Source organism: Botrytis porri (assembly GCF_014898465.1).
Source record: "Botrytis porri strain MUCL 3234 chromosome Unknown BPOR_016, whole genome shotgun sequence".
Lineage (NCBI taxonomy): Eukaryota > Fungi > Ascomycota > Leotiomycetes > Helotiales > Sclerotiniaceae > Botrytis > Botrytis porri.
In genome coordinates, this window is record NW_024066090.1 from 394,678 (window position 1) to 418,743 (window position 24,066).

The window sequence follows — 24,066 nt, forward strand, 5'->3', positions numbered from 1 at the left end:
CGAGATGTATAGTGTGGTTTGTGCACTGGAAAATACATCTCGATAATGGATTGATGTTTACCCATCGCTTCTTTTCTTCTCTTTTCTCCTGTTCACCTTGTGTTCGCTGTTCGCGGTGGGAGTTATTTGACTCTCCAATTCTGAACGATTGAATTGATGAAGATTCGCAGAAATGGGTGGGTGTGCTACCCATTCATCGTATATCGACATCTGCGCACGCTCATGCACACCACCATTCTCCCTATACCAAAATCTACAATCCACAGCCCTCCATATCTCGCATTAGACATGCCATTTGTGCACGCTTGGCTGCTTCGGCGACGAGGTTGAAATCTTTTAAAAACGGGGAGGTTTCATCTTGACTTGAGGAGCGCTGGGGCGCTTGGGGTGCGGGGGGTTGAGGAGCGGATGTTGGGCCGCTGGAGGAGGAGGAGGAGGATTTCGAGGGGCCGGTTGGGAAGGATTGGAAGTAGGTTGATGAGGAGGTGGTGCGGGTTGGCGATGTGAGAGGGGCGTTCATTTTTGCGTTTTTTGGGTTGCAGGTAGATAGTAAAGTATATTTTTCTTTGTTATATCTAGGATGAAGAGCGGGGTTGCAGTGCAGATATCTAATATGAAGAACTTTCTCTAAATTTTGGTAGGAGAATTATGTATATATAAATCCGTATTCGAGTATCTTGTATGAACTGAACGACGTAACGTATGAATGCCAGCTCGATTTTCTCGCCCTTTGCTCTTGTAATTTTTTGTAACTCCCAAAATGAGTATACCTCGGTCGAACTAAGACTCAAAATTCTACAAGTGGCTCTCCTGCGGAATTTAGACAGGGTAATCGTAAAACTCAAACCCCGGACTTATTGTGGGAAGCGAAAGATGGTTCGATCGTATGTGACGATCGGTCTTGTTTTGGGACTTGGAATAGAGTTTCTGAGGAAAGCTTGACTCGATGTACGTAGATTGATGCCGGATTGGTGGCTGGCGATATGATGATGGACGAGTGGATGTGTCAAGTGTCAATTTGGGAGGAATAGTGTGACTCTGTGAGAGTATATTCAGAAACAAAGATGTCAACTGGAACTAAAAGGGATGGAGATGAGGGGTAAAATGGCTGGCTGAGTACAAGATTGGTAGGGAAGTAACTTGAAATTGAGGTGGGATGGTAAGAGTAGCGTGAAGCGGACATGGAGTGCTTTTTAGGGACTCGGTAGATTTCTCGCTGTTGGAGAAGATGTGGGAAAGTGGTTCGTGAAAGAGGTCGGTCGAGATATGGGCGATGATGATTTGAGCCAGGTCCTTTGTTTCAAGTGACTTCCTTTGAGGACAAGAAGGAATTGTTAAGTAGTTGAATCCAGATGATCAAGTGACGAGATTCTTTTCTTTATTTACAACTTCGGATTAAAAGGGTTCAGCAGCGGTAAACATATTTTGTGACAATTATTAGACAACGAAGGAGTATCATGATCCGAGTTACGATTTTGAATGGGGATATTTCAGGGTTGTCGATTATTATCTCATAAGTATCCTCTCTATGAGGACAAATTCAAATCTAATTGGTTATTAACTCCAAGTATCCCACAACCGTTTTTCATTTGATTTTTACCAAAAGTGTTTGTTATCGGCTACTTACTAGGTACAGATGTTGCTAACTCCAATTTATGACATGGGCAAAGAGAAACGACCGCTTTGTTTTCTCCGCAATTGCAAGGAACTCGTAGTCTCGTACCAATTTATCGAACAACTAATCCATTTTGAGTATTTCCCCATATCACTATCGAGTTAGTGGTAAGTTAGCCACTTCGTAAGCATTTGCTTTCGGGTTAATATTTCATCCCGCCGTGAGTGAGACTCTAGAGTCACTAAGAGCCTTATCGTTGTGGAACCGAAACGGGTCACACGTTTCTTTTCTCTTCATCCGAGGTACAACGATTTCCATGTTGCGAAGTCGGATAAGAAGTTAAAATTATGTAGATATGTAACTGTGTATGTATGAGAGTGTGAAAGTGTGAAAGTATGGGTGTATGAGAATGAAGAGAATTCGACAAAGGCTCGGCTATTCAATTGTTGCCCCCCTTTATACATACATGTATCTTTCCATCTTTCTTTCCAATCTTTTCCACTTGCTCTCATGATAAAAATGACCTTGTTGGATGTGACGATATACTCCCTTCACACTGACATGCTAGCACGCTTATCCTGCATGTCAGAAAAAATCTTGCATTGCATTTTGTACGCATCGTACCTGAACCTGAACCCAAGACCCATTTCTTATGATTCGGGGATTCTTTTTCATCCCTTGTAGGTTCATGCATCCAAGATCTTTTTAAAGATTCCAAGGCAGTTCACCTCATCCAATATCATTCCATAATGCTCACGCCAGAGATGCATTTTTATGTATATGGAGGTTGCTATTTCGGTGGTAACATGGGACCACACCAAGGACTGTGTACTCTGGAGTCTGTAGCTTCCATACCCGATCATTCTCGATATTCTTCACGATATCTTTTCAATATTGAAATCTCAATTGCTCAATCCCTCAATCCACTCATTATGTACCTAGAACCTAGATACAATAACCAATCTGGCATCCTACACTTTACGGATAAATCCGTTTTTTCCATCAATTAAAAACGGGAGACACTTCGGTATTTATGTGTACATTCCGGTAAATATACGTATTGTACCTGGCCTGCTGGTACTAACAGCTCACACTCACCAGGACTAATAACTTGTATGGACCTTCAAATCTAACTCGAAATGCAAAGGTGCCTTATCTTATCCTATCCCTCCGTTCTTGCCGTTCCTCGGCCCTTTTTTTTCGCATTGAAATTTACCATGTCGCGGCTATCCAGAAATAAAAAAATGGAAAAAATTAAACAAATGAAATTAATTAAGTCGGTGCGGTGAGGACAGCGGGCAGCCTCATCAGTTCTAATCTGTGTTCCATATCAGAGAAAAGGAAACTATCGGAAGACGCGCCGAAACTACCACGGTACCTAGTCACAGTCGCGGATTTGTGAGGAATTTATTGTTCTGATTCGATATTACCCTGGTCTGCTCTATCTAAACCATTCAAGATTGGTAAGAGAAGCTATGCCTCCTTCAAATGAATCAACCTCATCTGCGAGGCCGAAGCAGAATGAGAGAAAAGATGGCTCGACTACCCAGAAGAAAGATACTACATACAATCAATCCAACTTCACTCGACAAACAAATGCCGTGAAGGATTTATTCAGTATACCTAGACCGGTTAAGAAATTATTTGATAAAGTTCCTGTGGTTACATATCCAGCAAACGAACTACCACAAAGGAGTCCTGGGGCAAAGGGTAGAAGAAATGATAGAGATGCTAGATTGCCCAGTTTATATATCTTCTGTAGAGAGGGCGACGAAGAGAATGGAGGTAGACCAAGTTTTAATCCGGGATGTTTAAAATGGCAGGTATGTCTACCTATGTAGAGATTGAAGCAAGCAATATCGAATATAGAATAACGAGGCTGACGGTATGGACAGACATTTCTAAATCTCGCAGGAGTTGATCATAATGTTGTCTCTTCAAATAACCATGCCTCACCTACTGGTGTCCTACCTTTTCTCTTACCAGGCATCAAATCGAATTCCTCACAAGATGACTACCTCCCGATACCGAGTAATGGACTCGTGAAATATGCAAAGGAACAAGGAAATAAAGTCCCAGAACCAAAGAGTAGAAAACTAGAAGCTTATCAAGCTCTAATCGATCATAATATAAGAAATGCTTGGGTACGTCTCCTTACTCCCCCCAATATTAGACTTGACGACCCAACTAACCTTCTCAAGCTACATTCCCTCTATCTAAACCCCTCGAATTTTTGTACGATAGCTGCTCCTCTTTACATAGACCCGGCATCCTCCTCTCTCCCAGTCCGCCTTTACACAGCTCATCAACTGCGCTCCGCAGCCGAATTGGAGTTGCGCAAGAGCGCAGAGATTATTGATGAGGAAATGATTTACAAGGAGGCGGACAGAGCATGGGAAGCACTAAGTTTGTTACTTGGGGATGAGAAATGGTTTGCTGGGGATGCGCCGGGCCTCTTTGATGCGAGCGTTTTCGCTTACACGTGGTTGTTAGGTGATGAGGGGTTGGGGTGGGGAAAGGGTGATAATAGGTTGGCGGAGGGAGTGGCCAAGTGGAGAAATCTTGAGAGACATAGAGACAGGGTATTTAGGAGGTGTTGGGGAGAGGGGGACGGTGTACTGGTATAAAAGGGAGAGGAGAGATGTTCCAGAAATATAAGAAGGGAGAACTGGAAAATGGGTGTTGACACTATAATGCGGAGATCTGAGGACACCGAAGAACATTATTATCGCCAATGAAGTACAGTTTCAGGGGATCGTGGGATGGTAGGGGAAAGAAATAAACGAATTCCCCATGCATAGTAGCACACAACTCAAGGAAAACTATATTCAATCCGGAGAGATTCAAGTCGGTGGGAAGTATTACTTCACCCATGACTTCTCACAAATCATGTTACTCTATTGAGATTTTTTGTCTTGTCTCTTTACTTTGCGTTCTGCTTGCAGCACCTGCGTGAATACGGTGATGTGGATGCATATACCTGAGTGGATTTATCGGGGTCTCTGTTTACAATGAGAGGTGAATCACTGATGATACGGGGTTATGAAAGAACTTTGCTCTTGGGGTTCAATGGCTCGAAATTTGGGATTGCATAGGGAGTATGCTATTAGCTCGAAATTTGAGAGGTTGCCAGAGTATCTGGTAATATTCATACAAATGTCACGAAGCAATACATCACTCACGTCCTTAATGATTTACGCTGCAATCGTATCCTTTTACTCAAAAATTCGAAAGGTTGCGATAAAAATTCAACATAATTCGATCAAATATCACATTCTACTCAATAAAGCCTTTTGAATGAAATCTCCCTATCTAGCTTGATCTTAAAATCTAAACGTTCGCCCACCAGTCTTGGTGGCGTCGATTTAGTGTGCCGACAAATGGATCTTCAAACTTGGAACCTCGACTTTGCTTCCTCCTGCAAACCAGAGATCCACGATTCCACCAAATACGCCGGCAGACTCTTTGATCTGTGGTGTGCCAAGCCCCATAATAGCAACACATCTCATACCAGTAGATGCAGTAGGAGCCTTGTCGTTCTTGCCGAGATCCTCTAGCTTCAGGAAGACCGCGTCAGAGATATGTAGTGTGGAGTTTGTGTTTGATGCTGGGGACCGAATCTCAACTCCTTCTTCTGTCTGAACGTAATGTAGATACCATTTTATATCCGAATTCTTCCACGACGTGAAAGTCTGGCTTGTCTGAGGTGGCTGAACAGTTATCGTCGTCGCGTTGTCAAGTGACATGCGTGGTAGCATACTTGGTGATCCTAAGCCTATTTGCGAATCTACAAACACTCCAACTGGAATCAAGAGGCCATCCACAATATTGGTCCATTTAAAATCGTTCGCCAACTGCCCTCCATTCACAGAAAACAAAGGCTGAGGCAACAAAAGCATTGACCATTGATATTTCTTTATCAACGCTGTGAGAAATATCATCTTGATTTCATCCATAGAGAGTGTGTAGTTGACAGTAACGCCCTCAAGCTCCCTTGCTCCGATCAATGCCCAGCAAGAATCCTGCTCCATGCCGAATTTGCGGCTCTGTTTGCCATTGAGTATATACAGTGGAAGCCTTACCGTACGCGACGGGGCCAGAAGTGACCAGAGCATGGAGGATTTGTCGAAATTCATTTGCCATGTGAAGCTTCTCATCAATCAGTACGCCGACCTGATTTTAGGGTTCTTTCCCATCGGCTTACAGCAAGAAGGGTTGGGCTACCTCGACAGCGAGTCTAGTAATTCTGACCGTCAAGTCGATTACCGAAGCGTGTCCTCCATTGTGCATAAACGTTTCGTGTTGAAGAGCATTGCTCGCGCCATCGATGAAGATCGTTTCGGGGAGTAGAACACCTTCTTGGAGCGTCCAACCCGAGGAAAACCAACGTTCTACTTGCTGGGATTGAGTGACCAATTGCACGATTTTGTCAAAATAGGCTTTGGGCTCGGTGGGTAGCGTTCCATTGTCTGTTGACGCGGTTAGTAGGAGCATTTTCAAGGGGCTTTGCAAACTCCAGTCTGGAATGAAGCCACACGATACTCTTCTTTGCATTGCGGTATATATTCCCAACGAATTGACCAGTTATCATTTGGTAGAAACTGGAATAAGCGAACACACAATTGCTTTGCGATTTCTTCGAGTGCTGCACTTCTCAAGCGGGGAGTGATCGTTCGGCGACCTTTCCTAGTTTCCTGAGGAACACGCATCCAATCCTACTAGACATAGCGAGTGCCAACTTTGCCCATTACCTCTCTCGCTCGTTCAAGACTGAATTTAGAAGTAGTTGGTACGTCCCAGAGAAGACCGTCTGGTAGTTTATCGTCTGCCTACGGTTTGTCCAGATCGGCAATATAGCCCCAGGTGTATGAAAAAATTCCATAGCCTTCTGTTGCAATGGTACGGGCGATATCGATGTATCGCTCGAGCCTCCAATTGTGGAGATCGAGGAGCCATCGAGGGGTTCGGGGGTCGTTTCGAGGAATCAGTTGGTCTCTACTATCGGAGTCCATATTGACAGTCTGGGCTGCTGCTTGATGAAAGAAGTATGTAGAGTGTTCAAGCTGGAGGAAAATATGTCTTGAGATCAGTAGTTCTGATCGAAGGGATAGATGAGGGATTGTATACCCATACACGGCTGGGAATAACCTCATTTGCCGCGCTTAAAGCATCAGTGACTTGCTCATTCTCGTACCTGCCTCACCTCAACTTAAATCTTACCTATAATCTAATTAATGGGATTGGGTTAGTTTGCAGAGTTCCAGCATTTCACTCAACATCGGTTCATAAATCATCCAAGGCTTCACAATGGCTGACTGTGTGTCTCGGCGCATAAATAATTTTCTCGTCTCTTCATCTTTATTTCCTCGGCGGTGATAGTACTTAACTCACGGCTAATGTTTCTGTCAAGAGAATCAAGCAGTCAGCACTGAATGCTGACTGCTGTTGTCAGTTATGAGCAGAGTTCTACAAATTGAGAATTTAGAGTGTTATGAGTCAGCAATCTTATGATCTAGCTGGTGTTTAGTTTTCGGTGAGATGAAGTATCGTGTTGAGATTAGAGATTAGTAAGATTGGGATTGGGGAGGGAGAAGATTATATCTTCATTTTTCTTCTCTAGATGGGGTTATGCACCAGGATTACTTGTTTGTTGAGAGGTTGCTGATGGCGATCTTAAGTAAGTTGAGTGGAATTTAGGGTCGAACAATAGCTTAATGTCTGGCCGGTTGATCACCATAACTTTTCTCAATGGCCATTTGATGGACTGCATTCTAAAAGGATCTGCTTGACAAGGGCATGATTTCACATTGGCAGTGAGACGGATGAGATTTTTACAGGTGGAATTCAGATTTTATGGTACATGGGGAAGGATCCTATGGGCTATCCGATCTTCTGTGAGTAGTTGATTGAACTAGGATGAAATAATTTATATGAGCTGAAAGGTGCGACTTGACTTGGCTATGAGATTTTCTATATAATGCCCAGCAGTAGTAGCCCTAGTAACAGTTGATTACCCTGAGAGATGTTGAGACAAGATCAGGGTGTCCAATAGTTCGGACTACCGTCTAGGAATCAAAACCTCTAGAATTCTCAACCCCTTCGAGATATTGAAACTATCGCAGATGTTGAAATTTATTTTACTAAGTAGTCAAAATAATCATAGATTCATGAAATTGATAAGATCATCATCAGACTCCAAAGTAGGATTCGAGATTGGGCTACAGTCCCGAATATTGGAAACGCTGAATAAGATCCGGGTAGTACCTGGAAATTTACACGAGCTCTCATCTAGATGCATATAGTTTCCATTCTGTCGCTGTTACTTGTGTCTGGTTGTATTAACTTGGCGGAGCAATTTGCGTGTTTATGGATTGAAGCTCAAGGACCCTTCAGCTGGAGGTTGTGGGAGGGTAGAAACACCAGGCATTAGTTTACACCTCAACTTCAAAAATCTATTTCTCTAGAACAGCTTCATTTCAACTCTCTCTTGATGATAGCTCCGGAAGTTTTAGTACGAATGAAATGCGGGAAAGTAGAAAGAACTAGCAAAGGGTGAATAATCCTCTGTGTCATTCTCATAGTTTCTGAATTCGTCTTGCTGATTCACTTCCTGACTTATGTTGTTCACCTCAATCTTGTGAGGACATAAGAGTTGATTCCAAGCTAGCAATTTAGTTTAAAGAGACAGTAGAAGAAAATTTTGGCTTTCCTTCAGTTTGGCTGGTGTTTTTCGGGTTGGTTCTACGAAAGAAAGTCTCGGGAAAGATCGGAGATCGAAGTACTTATAATAAGGCATCGGTATGGCTGCGAAACTTCAGCTCATCTATGTCATTCGTATTAGACATTTTGCGTGCATAGACAATGACAAATCTGTAAGGAGATTTTGATAGGGAGGACTTGAGAAGGGATCAGATTAAACGGTACCACTATGGCTAACGCCATAAGCGGTGATCCTCAGTCCTATTATTCCCAATTTCACATCTCTAATAGCTAGATAAAGCTTTGCGCGAGCAAATCCAAAGAACTTGCTCCAGGTTCATCGTATAGCTTGTCTCTGGAGAAATCCGATTTAGGCGGCGTATATGAGAACAAGACAGGCTAGAGGTCATGAGTGAATTTAACCAGGCATTCAACCTGCGTTTGTGGGTGACTTGACTAAGACAAGCTACCAAACGGGTCTTGAGAAAGAAGATAGGGATAGTGAATGGACTGGCCATTCTTGAGGAAGAAGTGATATTGAAGAGCTATTGATACACAGGTGGATCTCCTACTGGGAGTATCGGGTTAGTACTTAGTGGTCTTAAAGGATTAAGTCTTCATCATGGTAGGAAGAGAATCGATGATTTCTTGCACAAATCGAAATCAACGATCGTTGATTACGAGACAAAATCAATGGATAGCACTTCTTCCATCTCATAGCATGTTTTGGTCATAATTTCTAGTGTCAAACTAGCTCTGGGTGTGGGAGAAAGGGACAAGAGGCCCCAAATGGATGTTTGGACAATGACAGAGTTGATGGAATTCGATCGGAGAGAGCTGATTATGTGATGGACACGAGGTGAAGATGAAGAGGGGAAAAGCTGAGGATATGACCAGATCTCTGCTCTGCTTCACAATCCTAAAACGGGATATATTGTAAGCTGAAAGTAATGAGATAAGTTTTGCAAGGACTGATTCTGAGTCCAGTTAAAAGAGGGAAGAAGAAGTCTCAAATGGGACGCGACACCTCCTCGATTCAGGAGTAGGGTTTGCTCTGGCTCGACAGACCCTAGAGGAAGGGGGCGGAGAAATAGTGATTCATGAAACGAAGTTGACTCGGAGTCACAGATACATTTAAATGAGAAAGAAGGGCTCGTAATGAATACGTTAATGTGGAATATCTACCGCTACGTCAACATCCATCACCTGAAACATTATTGGCTAGCGAATGATTTAACTTGTGAGTGGGATTATTCAATACGTGTAGATCCTTTTCCTTGTATTGTTTAGAAATAAAGACTATTAATTGATAAATCCGGGGTTGAAGAAGTTTCATAGGAGGTCGAGGGCTGGCCGTAGATGACGAAAAAAGGGCAAGGCGTTGGTTTTAACCAAATTATTGAGCTACCCATGAAACTATGCATTGATGAGAGTAAAGCCAAAAATGAACTTACTTTTTTACATAGGACTTCTATTGAGCAATTGGCAATACACCATCAATTAAAAATTATGGCGAAATACATATTTAGGCATGAAACACTGACAAGGCCAAGGGCCTGCGACCAAAAGATTAAAATAACTCGCAATCACATCAAACAAATCAAAAGGCATCAAAAGGTATGTTGTGGAACAGATTCAATTGTCCTCTATCCCATCCATCTATCATCTCGTTATCATGACTTGACACATAATCATTATTCAATCTGCCGTGTCAATGTTTCTCATCATCATGAATCATGACCATCATGTTTCATTACCAATAAAAGACCTGTCATATCTCATACAATCATGAGAGTATGTGTCTATCGTTATCCTGCACCCCCTCCCCTTCTGGCAATTTAACGTCCCCTTTTCCTCCTCTTCATGTGGTAACTTTCTTTTCCTTCCCAAAAGTTGAAGAAGTACAGTAGATAGTTCCATGAAAACTTGTCGTTTGTTGAGTGTACATGAAATTTGCGAAAGATTCGCTGATTTCGTTTTGCGCCGCGGATTCGGTTTCCTGTGGGACATACCATCATGACAAGTACCAGACTTGACTTGATGTATGCATGCATATTTTTCGTGATTTTTGATTTGATTGGATGCGAAAACTTGCAATGAGGTGAATATTTAAGCGAGATGCGAAAATGGCACATCTCTCTTTGTGGCATATGTTTGCGTTTCAGTGTTGTGTTGGATTTCAACTCCAGGACCATTAGGTGTTCATTCATCGACGGACAACGATTCCATTTCTGCGGGATGATCGTGAGTAATCAGCCTCATCCTCTGAGCTACAGGACTCTGAATCGCTGGATCCGCATCGAGAACCTCCACAGTCCAACTTGATTCTATCTCCCTTTCTTGTAATTCCATATCTCTCACAGGTGCAGGATGATGTATTAGAACCTGATGAATAGTCGCTCATGCTCGAAGCTGAAGATGGCGAGCTTGTTCCACTGGTGTCGGAGATGGTGGAGCCGACGGATGAAGATGGTGAGCCTGGAAGATCGTAATCATAGTCGTACTCATCCATGGAGGTCGCACCGAAGCGTGCGGTCAACTCATCGACAGTTGGACCAGCAGCGTAATCAGCTTCAAGGATGTGCTTGGTGGCGTGTGGAGACATGGGTTTTGGAGATTTGATTTGAGAAATGGAGAGGGGTCTTCCTTTAGGAATGTCAACGCTGAGATGTGAGTCGCGGCGGGATTCTCTGCGGGAAGATGAATGTGAGGAGTGTGATGACTTGGAGCTGGAAGAGTGCTTGGATGATGAGCTGGAAGAATGCTTGGAGCTTGATGAACTGGACTTGGATGATCGGCTTGAGGACTTTTCGATTGGGACATCGAGGATGTTCAAGACGCGACCGGTAGTTGGTTCGGTGGTGGATGAGACGGCAGGGTCGTGTGAGACATGGTATCCATCGATGATGTAGTAATACCAATATCTTTGACCGGGTTGAAGAGTGGTGCCTTGAAATCTGAAAGTACCTTTCCAGCTACCTGATTTGGAAGAAGTCTTGTCCTTGGCGAGTGGAAGTTGACCAGCATAGTTATCCCAGCTACCAAGTAGATGAACGGTCTTGACACTGGAAGAAACACGGAGAGAGAATGATAATTGAATAGCTGCCATTTTGATCGATTGATGCGAAATATTAAGATGAAAATTCAATGTACTGAAATTGGCTAATTCGAGCAAAAAGAGACTAGTCTTTGGTGGTTAATTCGGATTGTATGGATTAGGGATTTGTGAATAGAAAATTAATAAAAAGTTGACCGGCAACTTGATAGAATGATTAGAATGTAAAGATTTTGGTATGATATTACAGAGCACAGCTCTTTGGGAACGGGGAGAAAAACAAAAAGATGAAGAAAAACAAAAAAGGGCGAAAATGAAGGAGACTAGCTCTTGAGAATGAATTGACTGCTTGCTGAGGAGAAGAAGATACTTTGAGAGGGGGCACAGCGTCCCTTTATGGTCGCAGAGGAAGGGACATCCATCGTAGCCATTGGGACTGATCATTGGATGGACCCAGCATAGAACTACTCATGGTAAGGCGCAGAATTGGTACAATCCTAGAATCCCGCAAATCCCGTCCGCATGCAATAGTGCAGGACCAAGTGCAATATTGAACAAGGGGAAGGCTACAGCCATTGATGAGGGGAAGTCAATTAGTTCGTTCGTTGCTCGGCGTATGTGCATGCAGTCCGGTCAGATTACCGTACATTCGGACTCCACGAATTATACGACCCAATTGACAAAACTCAAGGAAAAACATGGTGATTCGATAATCAAGGTGAGCTGCAGTCATTGGGCGCGTAAGCAAGGTGAATATGCTGAATGGACGGGAGCTAGTGCGAATATAGTAATCTGGCGACTAAATCCTTGCCATTTGTGACCATTTAGACGTCGAGAAAGACCAACAAAATTTCTTCGCTTAATTTGGGGTCGTACTGGTGGGAGAACAAACGCAAACATCCACCCTATCATAACGAAATCCCCATCACAACATTTTTTGATCCTTGAAGAGTGATGCTTGTGATGGATGTATACTTTTATCGATAATGCATAGTGGATATGTTTCTTAAGATCTACCCTACTGTATACTATCAAAAATTTGCCGGAGAGTGGATCAATTGCAAGGGAACAGAATAAAGTAGAGCTCATCAGGGTCATAACAAGAAATAGTTGACGACTTGATGTCGTTGAACGGAAAGTAGAGTCTAGTTCGAGACTGGCATTAATGTTTAAATGAAGTAGGTAAGTCAAGTGCATCGAATGATTCTGCAGGTGTTAACACGGATAATATCGACTTGCGTATCTTTTTCCTATATCGGATGAATAAGTAGTCATCAGGTTGTCATTAGCCATCAGCCATCACAAGCATTAACTTCAGTAAATGATTCTTCGATGCAGTCAGCAAAGCAGTACGATATCTAGGGGGTCGCACAAGTGCAATGGAAGAATGATTAGTTGCAGAAGAAATCTGATCAATCATCAAACTAATGTTTTCAGAATAAAGAACCGGTGAAGGAATGATGAAGCAGCCACAAGTTAGCACAGCGTCGTGACAAGTAGGAAGGCATGTGGGCAGGTCCAAGTTCTGCAAAACTTGCTTGTGGATAGACTACATCTTGAGATATCCAACTACCAGCCTTGCTGCATATTACTTAAAGCCCGCTTGAGCACAATCATGCTCAAGACTTCTCGCATTCGATCTCCCAATCCGGCTCCATACGAAGTGTGAATACAAATTTAAGATTCTTGACGGCTTCACTAGCATATATTCTCCACTTCTTTCGGTCAATATTTACAATTGAGCACCGTAAATCACAAGTCATCGACGACTCGACCACCGCAAGATTATTTTTTCTCTCCAAAGGCGGCACATTACCCTTGCTCCATCACACCTACCGTTGCTACTTATGTGCCTCTCTCACCCTTTCTGCTTATATCGAGCTATTTTACCGTCCGTGCTATCTGCAGCCGTCGCACAGACGATCGTTCCAATCAATCGTCTTGTCCCCCTCCAACCCTTCGTCACCCATGGCAGAACTACCATGTAAAAGCCCCATTTAGACAGGCATTTACGATCATCTATTTTTCCGCTTGCTTGCTTTTGTTAATCTTCCCTTCGTTCTCTATTTAGCAATCTTGACATCGAGCCAACAAAATGCATGCACACTACGATGTAATGCATCCCGTTCAGCACTCCATATCAGCCCTAGTGTCGGCGGGTATATATATTGCAAGTGGATCACAAGCTATTACTCGCAGCAATGATTGATCCACTAAGATTCCGTCCTGACTGTTTGATTTTGTGCGCACAAGATGCGTCTGCATGTTGTACGTAATTGCCTAGCCAATCTCGTGGGCTGCTATTAATCACGTGTAGTTCACGTGATTGGTTACTTGACCTTTGATAGAGAAGTCATTGGGAATTGAGGAAAGATAGAGCCCCGCTCAAACTCAACTCCCGGAACGAAATCCGGCTCAAAAAATCAAGTTCCACAATACGAGGGGCATTCTGCATGTTCGCTCACAGTACTGCATTGGTAGCTCAGCAATCTGTCAATCCTAGTCCCAAGTGTTTAACTTCCAAGCCGCTTCTTCAGTAGCAAAAGTCCGCGATTTACAAGGAAAATATGAGGTGTGGGTGCGCAAGCTGCAAAGCAGGGCGTTGTTGGTCACATTCTCAGATGATGTATGCGGGTTTGACGGACAAGGTTGACGGGTAATAACAATTTGGAAATTTTGGTCCTGATGGCAGCGGCGCGGGCCAAGCCTCCCTTTCACTTTTTCCATTCATTCACTCTAATTTACTCATGTTTTTCATACAGCGTATGTGCTACAACTTCTACGTGACACATACTTTGTTTGGCTGCTGTGTGACGGCTAAAAGTCTATCAACATGTGAGTAGTCTCATATATTGATATGATTACTTACTCTTATATAATCTTATACATCGAAGACATGCTTTGCGTGACATAACAGTTGTTCATTTGTACAGTTCTTTTCCATTGGAATGAACTTTACGAACCTCTCGTCGCCTGTCTCAGACTCAAACAATGTTGCCAAATAAAGTTATATTGGCTCTCGCTCGTGATCAGCGGCTTTACAACTTTCATAATCGAATGTTCGTTCACTGCTGAATCTAGTACTTCAAGGTTTAATCAACTGACATGAGTGCAGTTTTCCCAGTTCTCCTGTTTTCAAGCGTAGTAGTTCCTTTGATAACAACGCGATTAAAGTCAAGTTGACTGATATATTATCTCAGTTTTCTTCAGCCGAGCACAGTTACCTTCTCTTTCGGCATCCACAATGCCACGAACATCTCAAGTGTGTTGATAGCCCTACCTAACTCGACGATAACTACCCACTTTCAGACACTGAACGCTTTCTATCTTCTAGCATATGGTTGGTAGTTGATGAGCGATGTTAGTCGGATACTGCATTTAGGACGATGAATCAATGGGATTTCGCTGTGAATAAAATTTATCCCTCTCTTGTTCCCATCTTGCTTGTCAATATGAGCAGTGTGGCCTCTGCTATGTAGAGAGATAGCTTCCATGAGGGGCTGATCTCTATTCGGCTACCTGCGTCTATTTCCTTTAGTGTTTCTGTGCTGCTCAATGAGATATCCTTTTTTTCTTCAGAAATTTATTAACACAGAACTGAATGTTTTAGGATAGTATTCCCACTCAACCAAGAAGAAGCTTTCAACATTCGGACACAAATAGCCGTAAAAACCCTCATGACTTGATGAGAATGCCGATTGGCGTTCCGATTACTAAACCAATCAGCAATCATACAACACGAGAAAACTCGAGTGGTTAGCAAAGCCCATCGCCATACAACGCTAGTATTATAATAAGCCACAGAAGAGTTATGCAAACCTATACATACCCTGAGAAATGTATTCTTGAAAAGGCTGCAACAAAAATAGTAACTGACATTGGCCCCCACCCAAATATGTCGTCAGCGATGCCCATCTCATATTGATTGACCTGTCAGTCCAAGTAACATGCTGTGTTCCTTAGTTATGGTAGTAGTGTGGCCACTCTTTTATTGTTGTTTCGCGTCAACTAATTTCTCCTTGTACTAGGCCATTTTTCAAGAAGGCCGATACAGCATGTGGAACTTATGTCGTACGTATGTTGTAAACGAACTGCATAGTTCTGGCTGAATTAAACCGTGACTTGTCTTACAGCAAACAGATTGGATAAAATATGTTCTCAATCTTTCGTCATGGCTACGGATCAAGCCAAAGCATTCGCAGTCTCTGCGTGCAAATACTTACCTGGCGGATTCATCGTAAGCCCGATGAATGGAATCCAACAGATTTCGTTGGAAGGCTTTGAGGTAGTCGGATCGATTGAATGAGGCCCTCTTTATTGGCGCGATCTCCAAGACGTGTCTTCTTCGATGCTTCGGTATGTAGCACACAATTTTACGATGGACAACGTTAATATACCAAACTTTTGGAGCTTTCCTTGGCTGAATTCGGTACATTTGTTAAATCTCAGAAACATCTCCTCTTCGTTAAAAATCGAATTTCCAGAATCGCTTGTGGTGGAAAACGCAAATATTGAAAATGTGCAACTTGCATCAGGTTTTCTGCCAAACATGGGTGTTGTGCATTCTCTCCGAGCAATCGACAACCCAGGCCTCAGCTGATTGATTTATCCTATTCAAGCTATTTTCACATTCAAGATCCACCTTCTGATTCTTCATTGCAAGTCTACTCTTCTGCTAAAGCTTCCTTTTATGGAGAGATATACAGGGCTGCTGAGGTGCACATGCCAGCTTTAGAATTTGTTCAAGCTCGGTTGTGGCAGCCAACTACTTCTCGGCATATTCGGCTCCAAAACTTGAGTATATCCAAGAAAAATTCGAAATTACTAGCAACGAAAATCTACGGTCAGTATCTCTACCACTTCTGCAACGTGTTGCATGATTGGCGCATAGCGAGAGTTTTTATAACAACAGCGACACACCTATTGGCAATTAATCGCTTAAATCACAGGAAAACAGAAACTTGCAGAATATTTCTATGCCAGCCCTAATACGTGTCGATAAAGGTCTAGAGATCTCGGGTAGCAAAAACTTGATGCATGTCAATTGAACTAGTTTAGCAGAAATTTGTGGTCGACTGGCTGTGATCAATGGCACTTTCATAAAGTATGTGCTGATTGATCCCTTAGTTTGCCTATGGGAAATCACATGTTCTTCATAGTACTAATTTTAACAGAATACCATTGCCTTACTTGAAGAGTTTATCTCCTTCGCTTCCTGGCGCGATGAGAAATGGTACTTGGAATTGTAGTCGCATACCATCAGAGCTTGAATCCATCGGTACTCCTGGGGGAAGTCTTGCATGCCTTGATGTCAGCTCCAGGATGCAATATGCACCAGTCTTGGAAAAGATTGGCTCGAAACATGGCTTTTCGTCTATCTTCGTCGCTCCCATAATATTTGGAATTCTGTTAGCTATCTGCATTATGATATCCGTCAAGAACTGTATGAGATCGGTTTTCGTTTTCGAATCCACGAAACCGATGTTATTCAATATTCTATCCAGTCATCGTACCAGGATTGAAAACATGCCCGAGCTCATGACGGTGGATCGACCGGTTGAATTATCAGACCCATGGCAAGAGATTCATGAGCTCGAGGCCACGGAGTACCACGATTTAGATTCATTGCCCATAAATCCGACGTCGATGGACACGAGCTACTCAGTAACTCCAGAATCCATGTTTGAATGACTTGGGGCAAATTGATGCGCCATGAACTTATGTATTACAATAGGCCCCAAAACGTTTATTACAGAACCACACGAAGTCACCCAACCTCCCGGGGCAAGTAGTTGATGCTCCCTGGCATCTCTGCAACAGCTTCTATAGCTGGCAATTCTGCGACTGGGCCTTTTGGTGACCCATCAATCTCTTCCGGATTCTTGGGTGAGATACAATCGGAATGCAATTGCGCTTTCTCATGGCCACTTCCATCACCAGACCCACCTCTAACCCTCGATTTTCTCAAGTGCCAGTGTCTCAAAAATTACCAGTAGATCCCACCAAAAGCAATAATTGCCAGTCCGCCAAAAATGGAGCCAAAAACTACACCATGAAACTGCGCATGACCAGGTGTTAATTTAGATTGAGAATTTGTTGTTGAAGAGGACGAAACTAAATGGAATACAATTAGTAAGCCGCATTTCGAACGACCAATATTATCTTACTGGAACTTGTTTGGGTCCATAATGTTATCACATTAGAAAATGTGATGGTAATCATGCTTCCGTTGAATAATGAGATACCTTGAGTATTGGTTGCTGTGATGGTTGCATATGGTGACCCGGAGGGAGTGGAAGTAGAACTCAAATTAATAGTTGTGAAAATTGGGAGCGAGGAAAGTAGTGAGGAGGCGACACTTAAGGTTGTTGCAACTGTCGTACTCTCTACTATACTCGACGCTATAGAGGACCCATTTAGTGACGCACAATATTGAAAGAACTGTTCAAATCGATGTTCCACATAATTTTCGTTCACCGCAGCTGGATCTGAGCTATTTGCTGCAACGCACTCCCGGCAAGAACTATACTCGTTGTTGAATGATGAATCTGAGCACAATGCTGGTGTCTTGCCAAATCTCAAAGCGTCGATGTATGCATTGTCTAGATAAGTGAATTAGCATCACATGATTGTAAGGGAAATAATCCTCATACTACAACTACTGTAACACACAGCTGGGATCACAGTTGAAGCACTCATTTTTGAATGCCATTCGAAGCAAACCCGAGAAAGAAGAAAAGAAATGTAAGACGAAGGTTACCTTCTTATCATCCTCCATGGCCCCCGAAACCCCTAAGAGGCTTCAACCACTGACGCAGGAGTTATCTTTGTGGTTGCAATCAATATTTAAAACCCAAAAAGCATTTTGAAGGACAAGCGATCCCAATCAAGGCAGAACCAAGTCTACAGACTATTCGTAGGAGAAAAAAGAGGCCAAAATTAATCATTCTAATAATTTCTATAGTAAATCAATCAATAATAAAAATTTGAAAATTAATAACATTAAACAAATCCTTGAATGATTTTTAATCATAAAAATTATTTAGACATTTGATTCTTTCGATCGGAATTGAACATTTGTATTATTGAAGGGCTTTATTAGTGGTCAACTCCGGCCTGTTTTCTCTCCCACGTAGAGATAGAGTAACCAATATTACATAAAATATCATACCGCTTTTGCTCTTGGCCTTCGACTTATATGGTAAAATGATTCGATTGGTGGCAACATAACATAGCTGTTATTCTCAATGCCTTTGTAAGTGTGCTGCTGCTGCAGAACTGCGTATTTTTGATAACACTCTACCGAAGAAACCCTGGAGAACCGGGGAGATCGACATCGCGAATCAGATATCGAGTCAATCCTAAAGCACCACTTGATTCAAGAAGACTTTCAAGCCGCAGACTCCCAATTCGGCGACCGAGCGGCGGCACATGGGTTGCTATTCTTGTATTGCAAATGTATAGGAGACCCCGAGACTTTGTGCTTGGCTGAATGCATCATGTAGTGAGATTTCCCATTGGCAAAATAGCAGTCCGATGCTGCTTAACAGCAAAACGGTAGATAGATATGACCAAGCACGCAAACGTCTTCACGAACGTCCCCGCCACACAAGCCATCTCGATTCACAGCTTGGCAACACGCGACTCAATGCACTTGCAGAAACTAGTTTAGCAACTTCGCATCTCAAGAACACAAATATCTTATTGGATAGTTCTTCCCCAAAGTTCGAAAAGCAGACTACAACCACCTTCCAAATACTGCAAGTCAAGGCAAAGTTCACCGGGGACTAAAATCTCCACTGGGGATTCCCCGTGCTTAGGAAAAATCTAAATTGTAATTTGCCTTTTTTTAAAATCACAATCACAATCACGTTGTTTTTTGCGAAGATGAAGTAACGAATCGTTAAATATATTTACAAGAAACCCCATTTTAGGGTTTGGAAATGCCAGGATTCTCGCCTGGTCCCAATGAAGTCTAGACATAAAGTCATCTCCGTGTATCGAGATTTTTTAACCAATCCAAACATATACAAAGCATCTGATCTTGAACTACGCGCAAGGGTACCCAGTACTTTTTAGGCAATGTCCGCAAACCTTAATAAAAGTTTCCTTTTGGCAACGCGATAAATATAATCGTCAACGGCAACGTAGTCATAAAACTCCAAGCGAGGGCCCCAGTCACAATCTTATCTTGTAAGAATCTCAAGTTTTCGTCTTGAGTCCAAGTAGTCTTATCGAACACCTTTCTCACCAGGTTCTTTTTCTCGTATATGCTGTTCCACTTTTCCTCAAATTCCTGCACATCGTTCTTCGGGCCAAAACTCGACATAGTCGAAGTTTCAGAAATTGTGACCCCGTCGCTTTGCTTATCATGATCGTCGCCCATGCGAGTTGTCATTTTGATGCGTCGTTCCGATGAACTCTCAAAAGAGTGTCGTCCACTTTCCTCATCGGCGGCTTCCTGTTGTAGAATTTGTTCCCAGGGCCGTAGATTACGGTTGTGCGATTGGTGCATGATCAAGCAGAGACCTTTGTAGGCTGCTATTAGGCAACTAATTCCTAGAAACCATTGCACGCCCGCAAATATTCTCCACCACCGACTAACGCTCGATAACGTCAATAGAATCGCGATCACAAACCCAAATATTGTATTACTGAAACCCATGGTACGGACGAAGAAGACGCGAGGTTTATTGCCGTTGCATATAGACCATCTAATAAAATTCGGATGTGATTGGCCTCGAAGTGTAGCTTCAGTTATGGTCACAGCTGGTAGAAAAGCTGATGGATGGGTTGTGTGTTGAAGGGCGTGTAGGCATAAAGCGCGGTCTTTGTGAGATAGATTAAGTTCTCGAGCAGAATTAAAAGCAAGATAATGTCGCATTATACGGTTGACCTCTTCTCGCATAGGCTGAATGGTGACTAAATGAAGTTAGTACTAATCTTCTTCTTCAAGAAATTCCGCGCATACAAGGTTGCCATCTGTGACCTGCTTGGCCCGGTTTGTCTCCCGAGCGTCCTCCCGTGCTATTTGATAAAACTGAAGGGGCTGCTGGACTACCCAGAGCGCTGTCGGCCCTCGATAAATCGGTACGAGACTGGCCATCCTTAGACTTAACATCTGCATCGAAGTCGGCCATATCGTTGAAGTCCGAAACGTCCATTGGTGGGTTTCTCTTTCTCATTTCGTTCTTTTCTGCATCCCTGGCGAGAGCAGAGGGCTCGGTTGTTTCCGGTATACATTCTGGAGACAGCTTCTTTTCATAATCTGAGAGAGCCTCGAATCGACGAACATAGTCTTTGTACCATAGGTAGAATTGAAGATTCTCTGCATCGTGCTCAATATAAACAAGGAAGTCCATGAAATCACTTAAAGAACATGGCTAAAATAAATATTAGTAAAGGGCTTATCATTCAATGGAGACTTCAAACATACTGGAAGAGATTGGTTTTCAATCACGTCTTCAAACCGTAACCCGGGTGGAATTGTACGTTCGGAGTCTGGCGAGCGTTAGTCAAATTAACCTGGATGAGATAAGGTTAACTCACTTTTCGCTCTTGCAACATATCGTTGACATTCCGTAGCATTTAAAGGACCATTTACTTTGTTGGTATAATCAGGTCTTTTGTAAAATAGTAGAGACATGGTTAGAAACGTCTGCTTTTTTGATATGATAGCTCGCGTTTTAGGAGATGAGATACAATGATAGTTTAGTCTCTTGAATGAGATATGTATGAGGGGTCAGACCAAGTGAATGTAAAAAGAAGTAAGATGGCACCCACGTTAGACAATGCGTATTGCCATGTGGAGGCGGAGGTCCTATTTATTATATGCATATTGGCAACTAATGTCCCCAGCTTCAGTGCAGAAGAAGCCAGTCATAATATCCGAGTGCTTCTCAAGATAGTCAAGGTGATTGCTCTAATTCAACGGTACCTGAGTTTTCTTTCAAAGCTTACTGCCCTGTGGGGGGCGAGTAGTAAATATCAGGCTTGATTATTTTCTCATAGTGTGGTGTCTTAGCTCAACATAGCGTACCGCCAAAGCTGCTAAAGGTTACCAGTACCAGTTTTATGGTGGATACAACTTAGTGCGACCCCTATAAAATCTTTTTCGTGGAATGAAGCGAGTAGAGTATAAAATGAGTGACAACGGCAAATTAACGGGGGCTCCACGGGCTCCTGGCTCAACTGAATCTAGATGATCTTCTTGATGGACAGAACTTCATAGATCCTAGAGCTCGACAAACAGCAATCGAGGAAGATGTGTGGCTCTTTTTTGCCATTCATATGACGTCCGAGCCCGTCAAATCCCACGGCCGAGTCGCACTGCATATGGGGTGAAAGCCGTGCACACTGGTAGCAGACCCCGGTTGACTCGTGGAATTTGATCTATGAATTGTTAGTTCCAGAGATGTGTAATTTCGAAAAGTCAAAAACCAAAAGAGGAATTCTTTGTTGTCCCTGACCTCGCCATAGTCCTTTCAATTCATGTGTTAAAAAAACACGCTGTAGCCACTATTGTGATGGCGTCCAGAAAATAGCCCACAATTCTTCTAGACTCTTGTGAAAAAGTTCTAGCTCTTTTACTCATCTACCGTATCCAACTCTCCAAGTCATCGGCTATCAGTACTTTGATGGTTTGCCACAATATCATGAATTGGAAAGACCTTGGACAGTGATTGGCGAAAAGATCACGTCAATAGAGAAGCAGAAAGCCAAAGGCATGTCAAATTGAACAATTGTGCCGCTCGATATCTACCTAGATCGGGACCACCCTTGAGAAGTTGAGATAAAGGAAAACAGCATCGACATCAAAGTGATCGCCATGACTTAATATCGCAAGACCCTCAAATTTACACGACGGTGATCATCTAAAGCCAGTAGAGTATGTCAATGTGACGGTGATCAAGATACTCGAACAGAAGGAGGAGATGTGGTTGTGAAGTTGAGACTCTTTCTTTTTTGTCATCCGGGAGACGCGCTATCCAGCATTTAGTCCGACCGTTGACGCTTGTTTGTACATACCGTATCAGACACGCCTTGGCAGCATAGAATTTCCTTGATTGATAGATGGAGGCCTTTTGTGCCTCGTCTAATATATTTCTTTGTGGCTAAGTGGGAAAAAAGAGATGAGGGAATATCGTTGCATCAACGCACGAAAGAAAGCCCCCACGACGCCTCGAACCATGCAGATTAGGATCGATTCGTCGGTTTCGAATGGTCCCGAAGTGGCTATGTACATGGTACATATTCCAAGGAAATCTCCGATCCAACGAGATTCGAAGACAGATCGTTGTGGTCTATCCTTCTCGAACGGCTAAAAAAAAACAGGCTCTTAGAGTCATGAGAAACGTCAAGTGTCGGCTAATTAATTACAAAAAAGATGATTAATCAATGTCTCACATTTTGGCTCTGTCAGTCAATAATTCCACACATCAACTGCCGTTCATTGTTTTCGCGGAACAGTAACATCTCTTCATTCTGATTCTCCAACTACTGATTATTAAACAATACCATTCCGCTGGCGCTATCGATAGTCCTATGCGTGACAATGTATTCAAACTACCATCAGAGCATCCCCATTACGACACCAATAAAGACTAAGAAACCCAACGCCGAAAAAGGATAACCAGCACGCCACAACGTTGATATAATAAGACGTGATCCTTGCGCTATCTCCCCCTCCCTTGGTACTGGAGCAGCTGGCCAGGGTGTCACTGTTGGTCCATTTGACGGCCGAACGGAGGATGGCTGTTTGAACACCGGAATACATTGATTCCCGTAACAAGTTGTCGAATTATGGCAACAACCTCCTCCCATATCCTCGGGGCATTCAAAGTAGTTGGGCCTACATCTTGCTTGTGCTCTTAAGAGACGACAATTGGAATGCGATAACGTTCCATTGCAACAATATATACCCGATGTCGTGTGAGTTGTTGGTCGACAGATCATGCCTTGAGGACAGCAGATCTCCTGTGGCAAAGGAGACATGGTTAGCCAGAAAAGGGAGTTATGTCCCGAACAAAAACTTACTGGATGGTCGTAAGCTTCACAACTGTTTTGCTGATCCCCGCAGGTGTACCAAGGTACAGTGGCTGGCATTCTTGGACTCAACGCGAACATCGATTTGTAGTGTTCCAACTGTCTTGATGGCAGACAGACTTGCGAGAAGCTCTGGACTCGATCAAATCGTTCCTGAGTCATTCGCTTCAATTTGAGCCAACCTTGCCCTCCCATATCATGATAGTATACATGGGCGCTGCAGACGATCCCAATTATCATAATGATAACGAGTAGACAAGCAAGGTAACATAGCCATCCACGCCAGCTTAAAGACTCCACGCACGCCTCTATGCAATACCTTGAGGCCAGCTTTCGTGTGCAGGGCCTGGATTCATTTGGATCAGACGTCAATTGAGATTCTACCGGCTCCAATGACAATGGATCCTGATTGAGATTCAGGTGTGCTTGCTGCGGTTCTTGCGGAAGTGTTGGCATCGAGAAGATGGTAATTTAAATATACACGAATAATTTGAAATAGGAGCATTAAAGCGAATGTAGGTTGAATCCAGCGGTTGTAATAGAATCTGAGGTGACATTTGGATAAGAGAATAGACGAAGATATGATTCAGGGTGAAATGATGAACATCATGTATGGACATCTCGAAATCAATATAAAGAAATGTTTGAAGCT

At 43.0% G+C, this 24,066-nt stretch overlaps 8 protein-coding genes across 8 annotated transcripts; 2 read left to right on the top strand and 6 right to left on the bottom strand.

Moving 5' to 3' along the window:
* Window positions 1–253: 253 nt before the first annotated feature.
* EAF01_010346 (uncharacterized protein) lies at window positions 254–520 on the bottom strand (the record flags this gene model as incomplete). The annotated part of the gene is made up of 1 exon (XM_038918603.1): window positions 254–520. One exon carries the CDS (start codon window positions 518–520, stop codon window positions 254–256), a length of 267 nt encoding a protein of 88 aa, XP_038765828.1.
* A 2,570-nt stretch (window positions 521–3,090) lies between these two features.
* Window positions 3,091–4,242, top strand: EAF01_010347 (uncharacterized protein; the record flags this gene model as incomplete). The annotated part of the gene is made up of 3 exons (XM_038918604.1): window positions 3,091–3,438; window positions 3,511–3,759; window positions 3,817–4,242. The coding sequence occupies 3 exons, from the start codon at window positions 3,091–3,093 to the stop codon at window positions 4,240–4,242; spliced, it is 1,023 nt and encodes a 340-aa protein (XP_038765829.1).
* Window positions 4,243–4,980: 738 nt separating this feature from the next.
* On the bottom strand, window positions 4,981–6,206 carry EAF01_010348 (uncharacterized protein; the record flags this gene model as incomplete). Its single annotated transcript, XM_038918605.1, has 3 exons — window positions 4,981–5,764; window positions 5,820–6,084; window positions 6,158–6,206. 3 exons carry the CDS (start codon window positions 6,204–6,206, stop codon window positions 4,981–4,983), a joined length of 1,098 nt encoding a protein of 365 aa, XP_038765830.1.
* Window positions 6,207–10,520: 4,314 nt separating this feature from the next.
* On the bottom strand, window positions 10,521–11,423 carry EAF01_010349 (uncharacterized protein; the record flags this gene model as incomplete). The annotated part of the gene is made up of 1 exon (XM_038918606.1): window positions 10,521–11,423. The coding sequence occupies one exon, from the start codon at window positions 11,421–11,423 to the stop codon at window positions 10,521–10,523; it is 903 nt and encodes a 300-aa protein (XP_038765831.1).
* Window positions 11,424–15,717: 4,294 nt separating this feature from the next.
* EAF01_010350 (uncharacterized protein) lies at window positions 15,718–17,060 on the top strand (the record flags this gene model as incomplete). Its single annotated transcript, XM_038918607.1, is given in 5 exon segments — window positions 15,718–15,927; window positions 15,966–16,265; window positions 16,319–16,408; window positions 16,423–16,473; window positions 16,566–17,060. 5 exon segments carry the CDS (start codon window positions 15,718–15,720, stop codon window positions 17,058–17,060), a joined length of 1,146 nt encoding a protein of 381 aa, XP_038765832.1.
* A 76-nt stretch (window positions 17,061–17,136) lies between these two features.
* Window positions 17,137–18,068, bottom strand: EAF01_010351 (uncharacterized protein; the record flags this gene model as incomplete). Its single annotated transcript, XM_038918608.1, has 4 exons — window positions 17,137–17,323; window positions 17,360–17,483; window positions 17,537–17,971; window positions 18,023–18,068. 4 exons carry the CDS (start codon window positions 18,066–18,068, stop codon window positions 17,137–17,139), a joined length of 792 nt encoding a protein of 263 aa, XP_038765833.1.
* Window positions 18,069–19,464: 1,396 nt separating this feature from the next.
* Window positions 19,465–21,015, bottom strand: EAF01_010352 (uncharacterized protein; the record flags this gene model as incomplete). Its single annotated transcript, XM_038918609.1, has 4 exons — window positions 19,465–20,291; window positions 20,341–20,752; window positions 20,806–20,870; window positions 20,919–21,015. 4 exons carry the CDS (start codon window positions 21,013–21,015, stop codon window positions 19,465–19,467), a joined length of 1,401 nt encoding a protein of 466 aa, XP_038765834.1.
* Window positions 21,016–22,940: 1,925 nt separating this feature from the next.
* Window positions 22,941–23,609, bottom strand: EAF01_010353 (uncharacterized protein; the record flags this gene model as incomplete). The annotated part of the gene is made up of 2 exons (XM_038918610.1): window positions 22,941–23,345; window positions 23,406–23,609. 2 exons carry the CDS (start codon window positions 23,607–23,609, stop codon window positions 22,941–22,943), a joined length of 609 nt encoding a protein of 202 aa, XP_038765835.1.
* Between the last annotated feature and the right edge of the window lie 457 nt (window positions 23,610–24,066).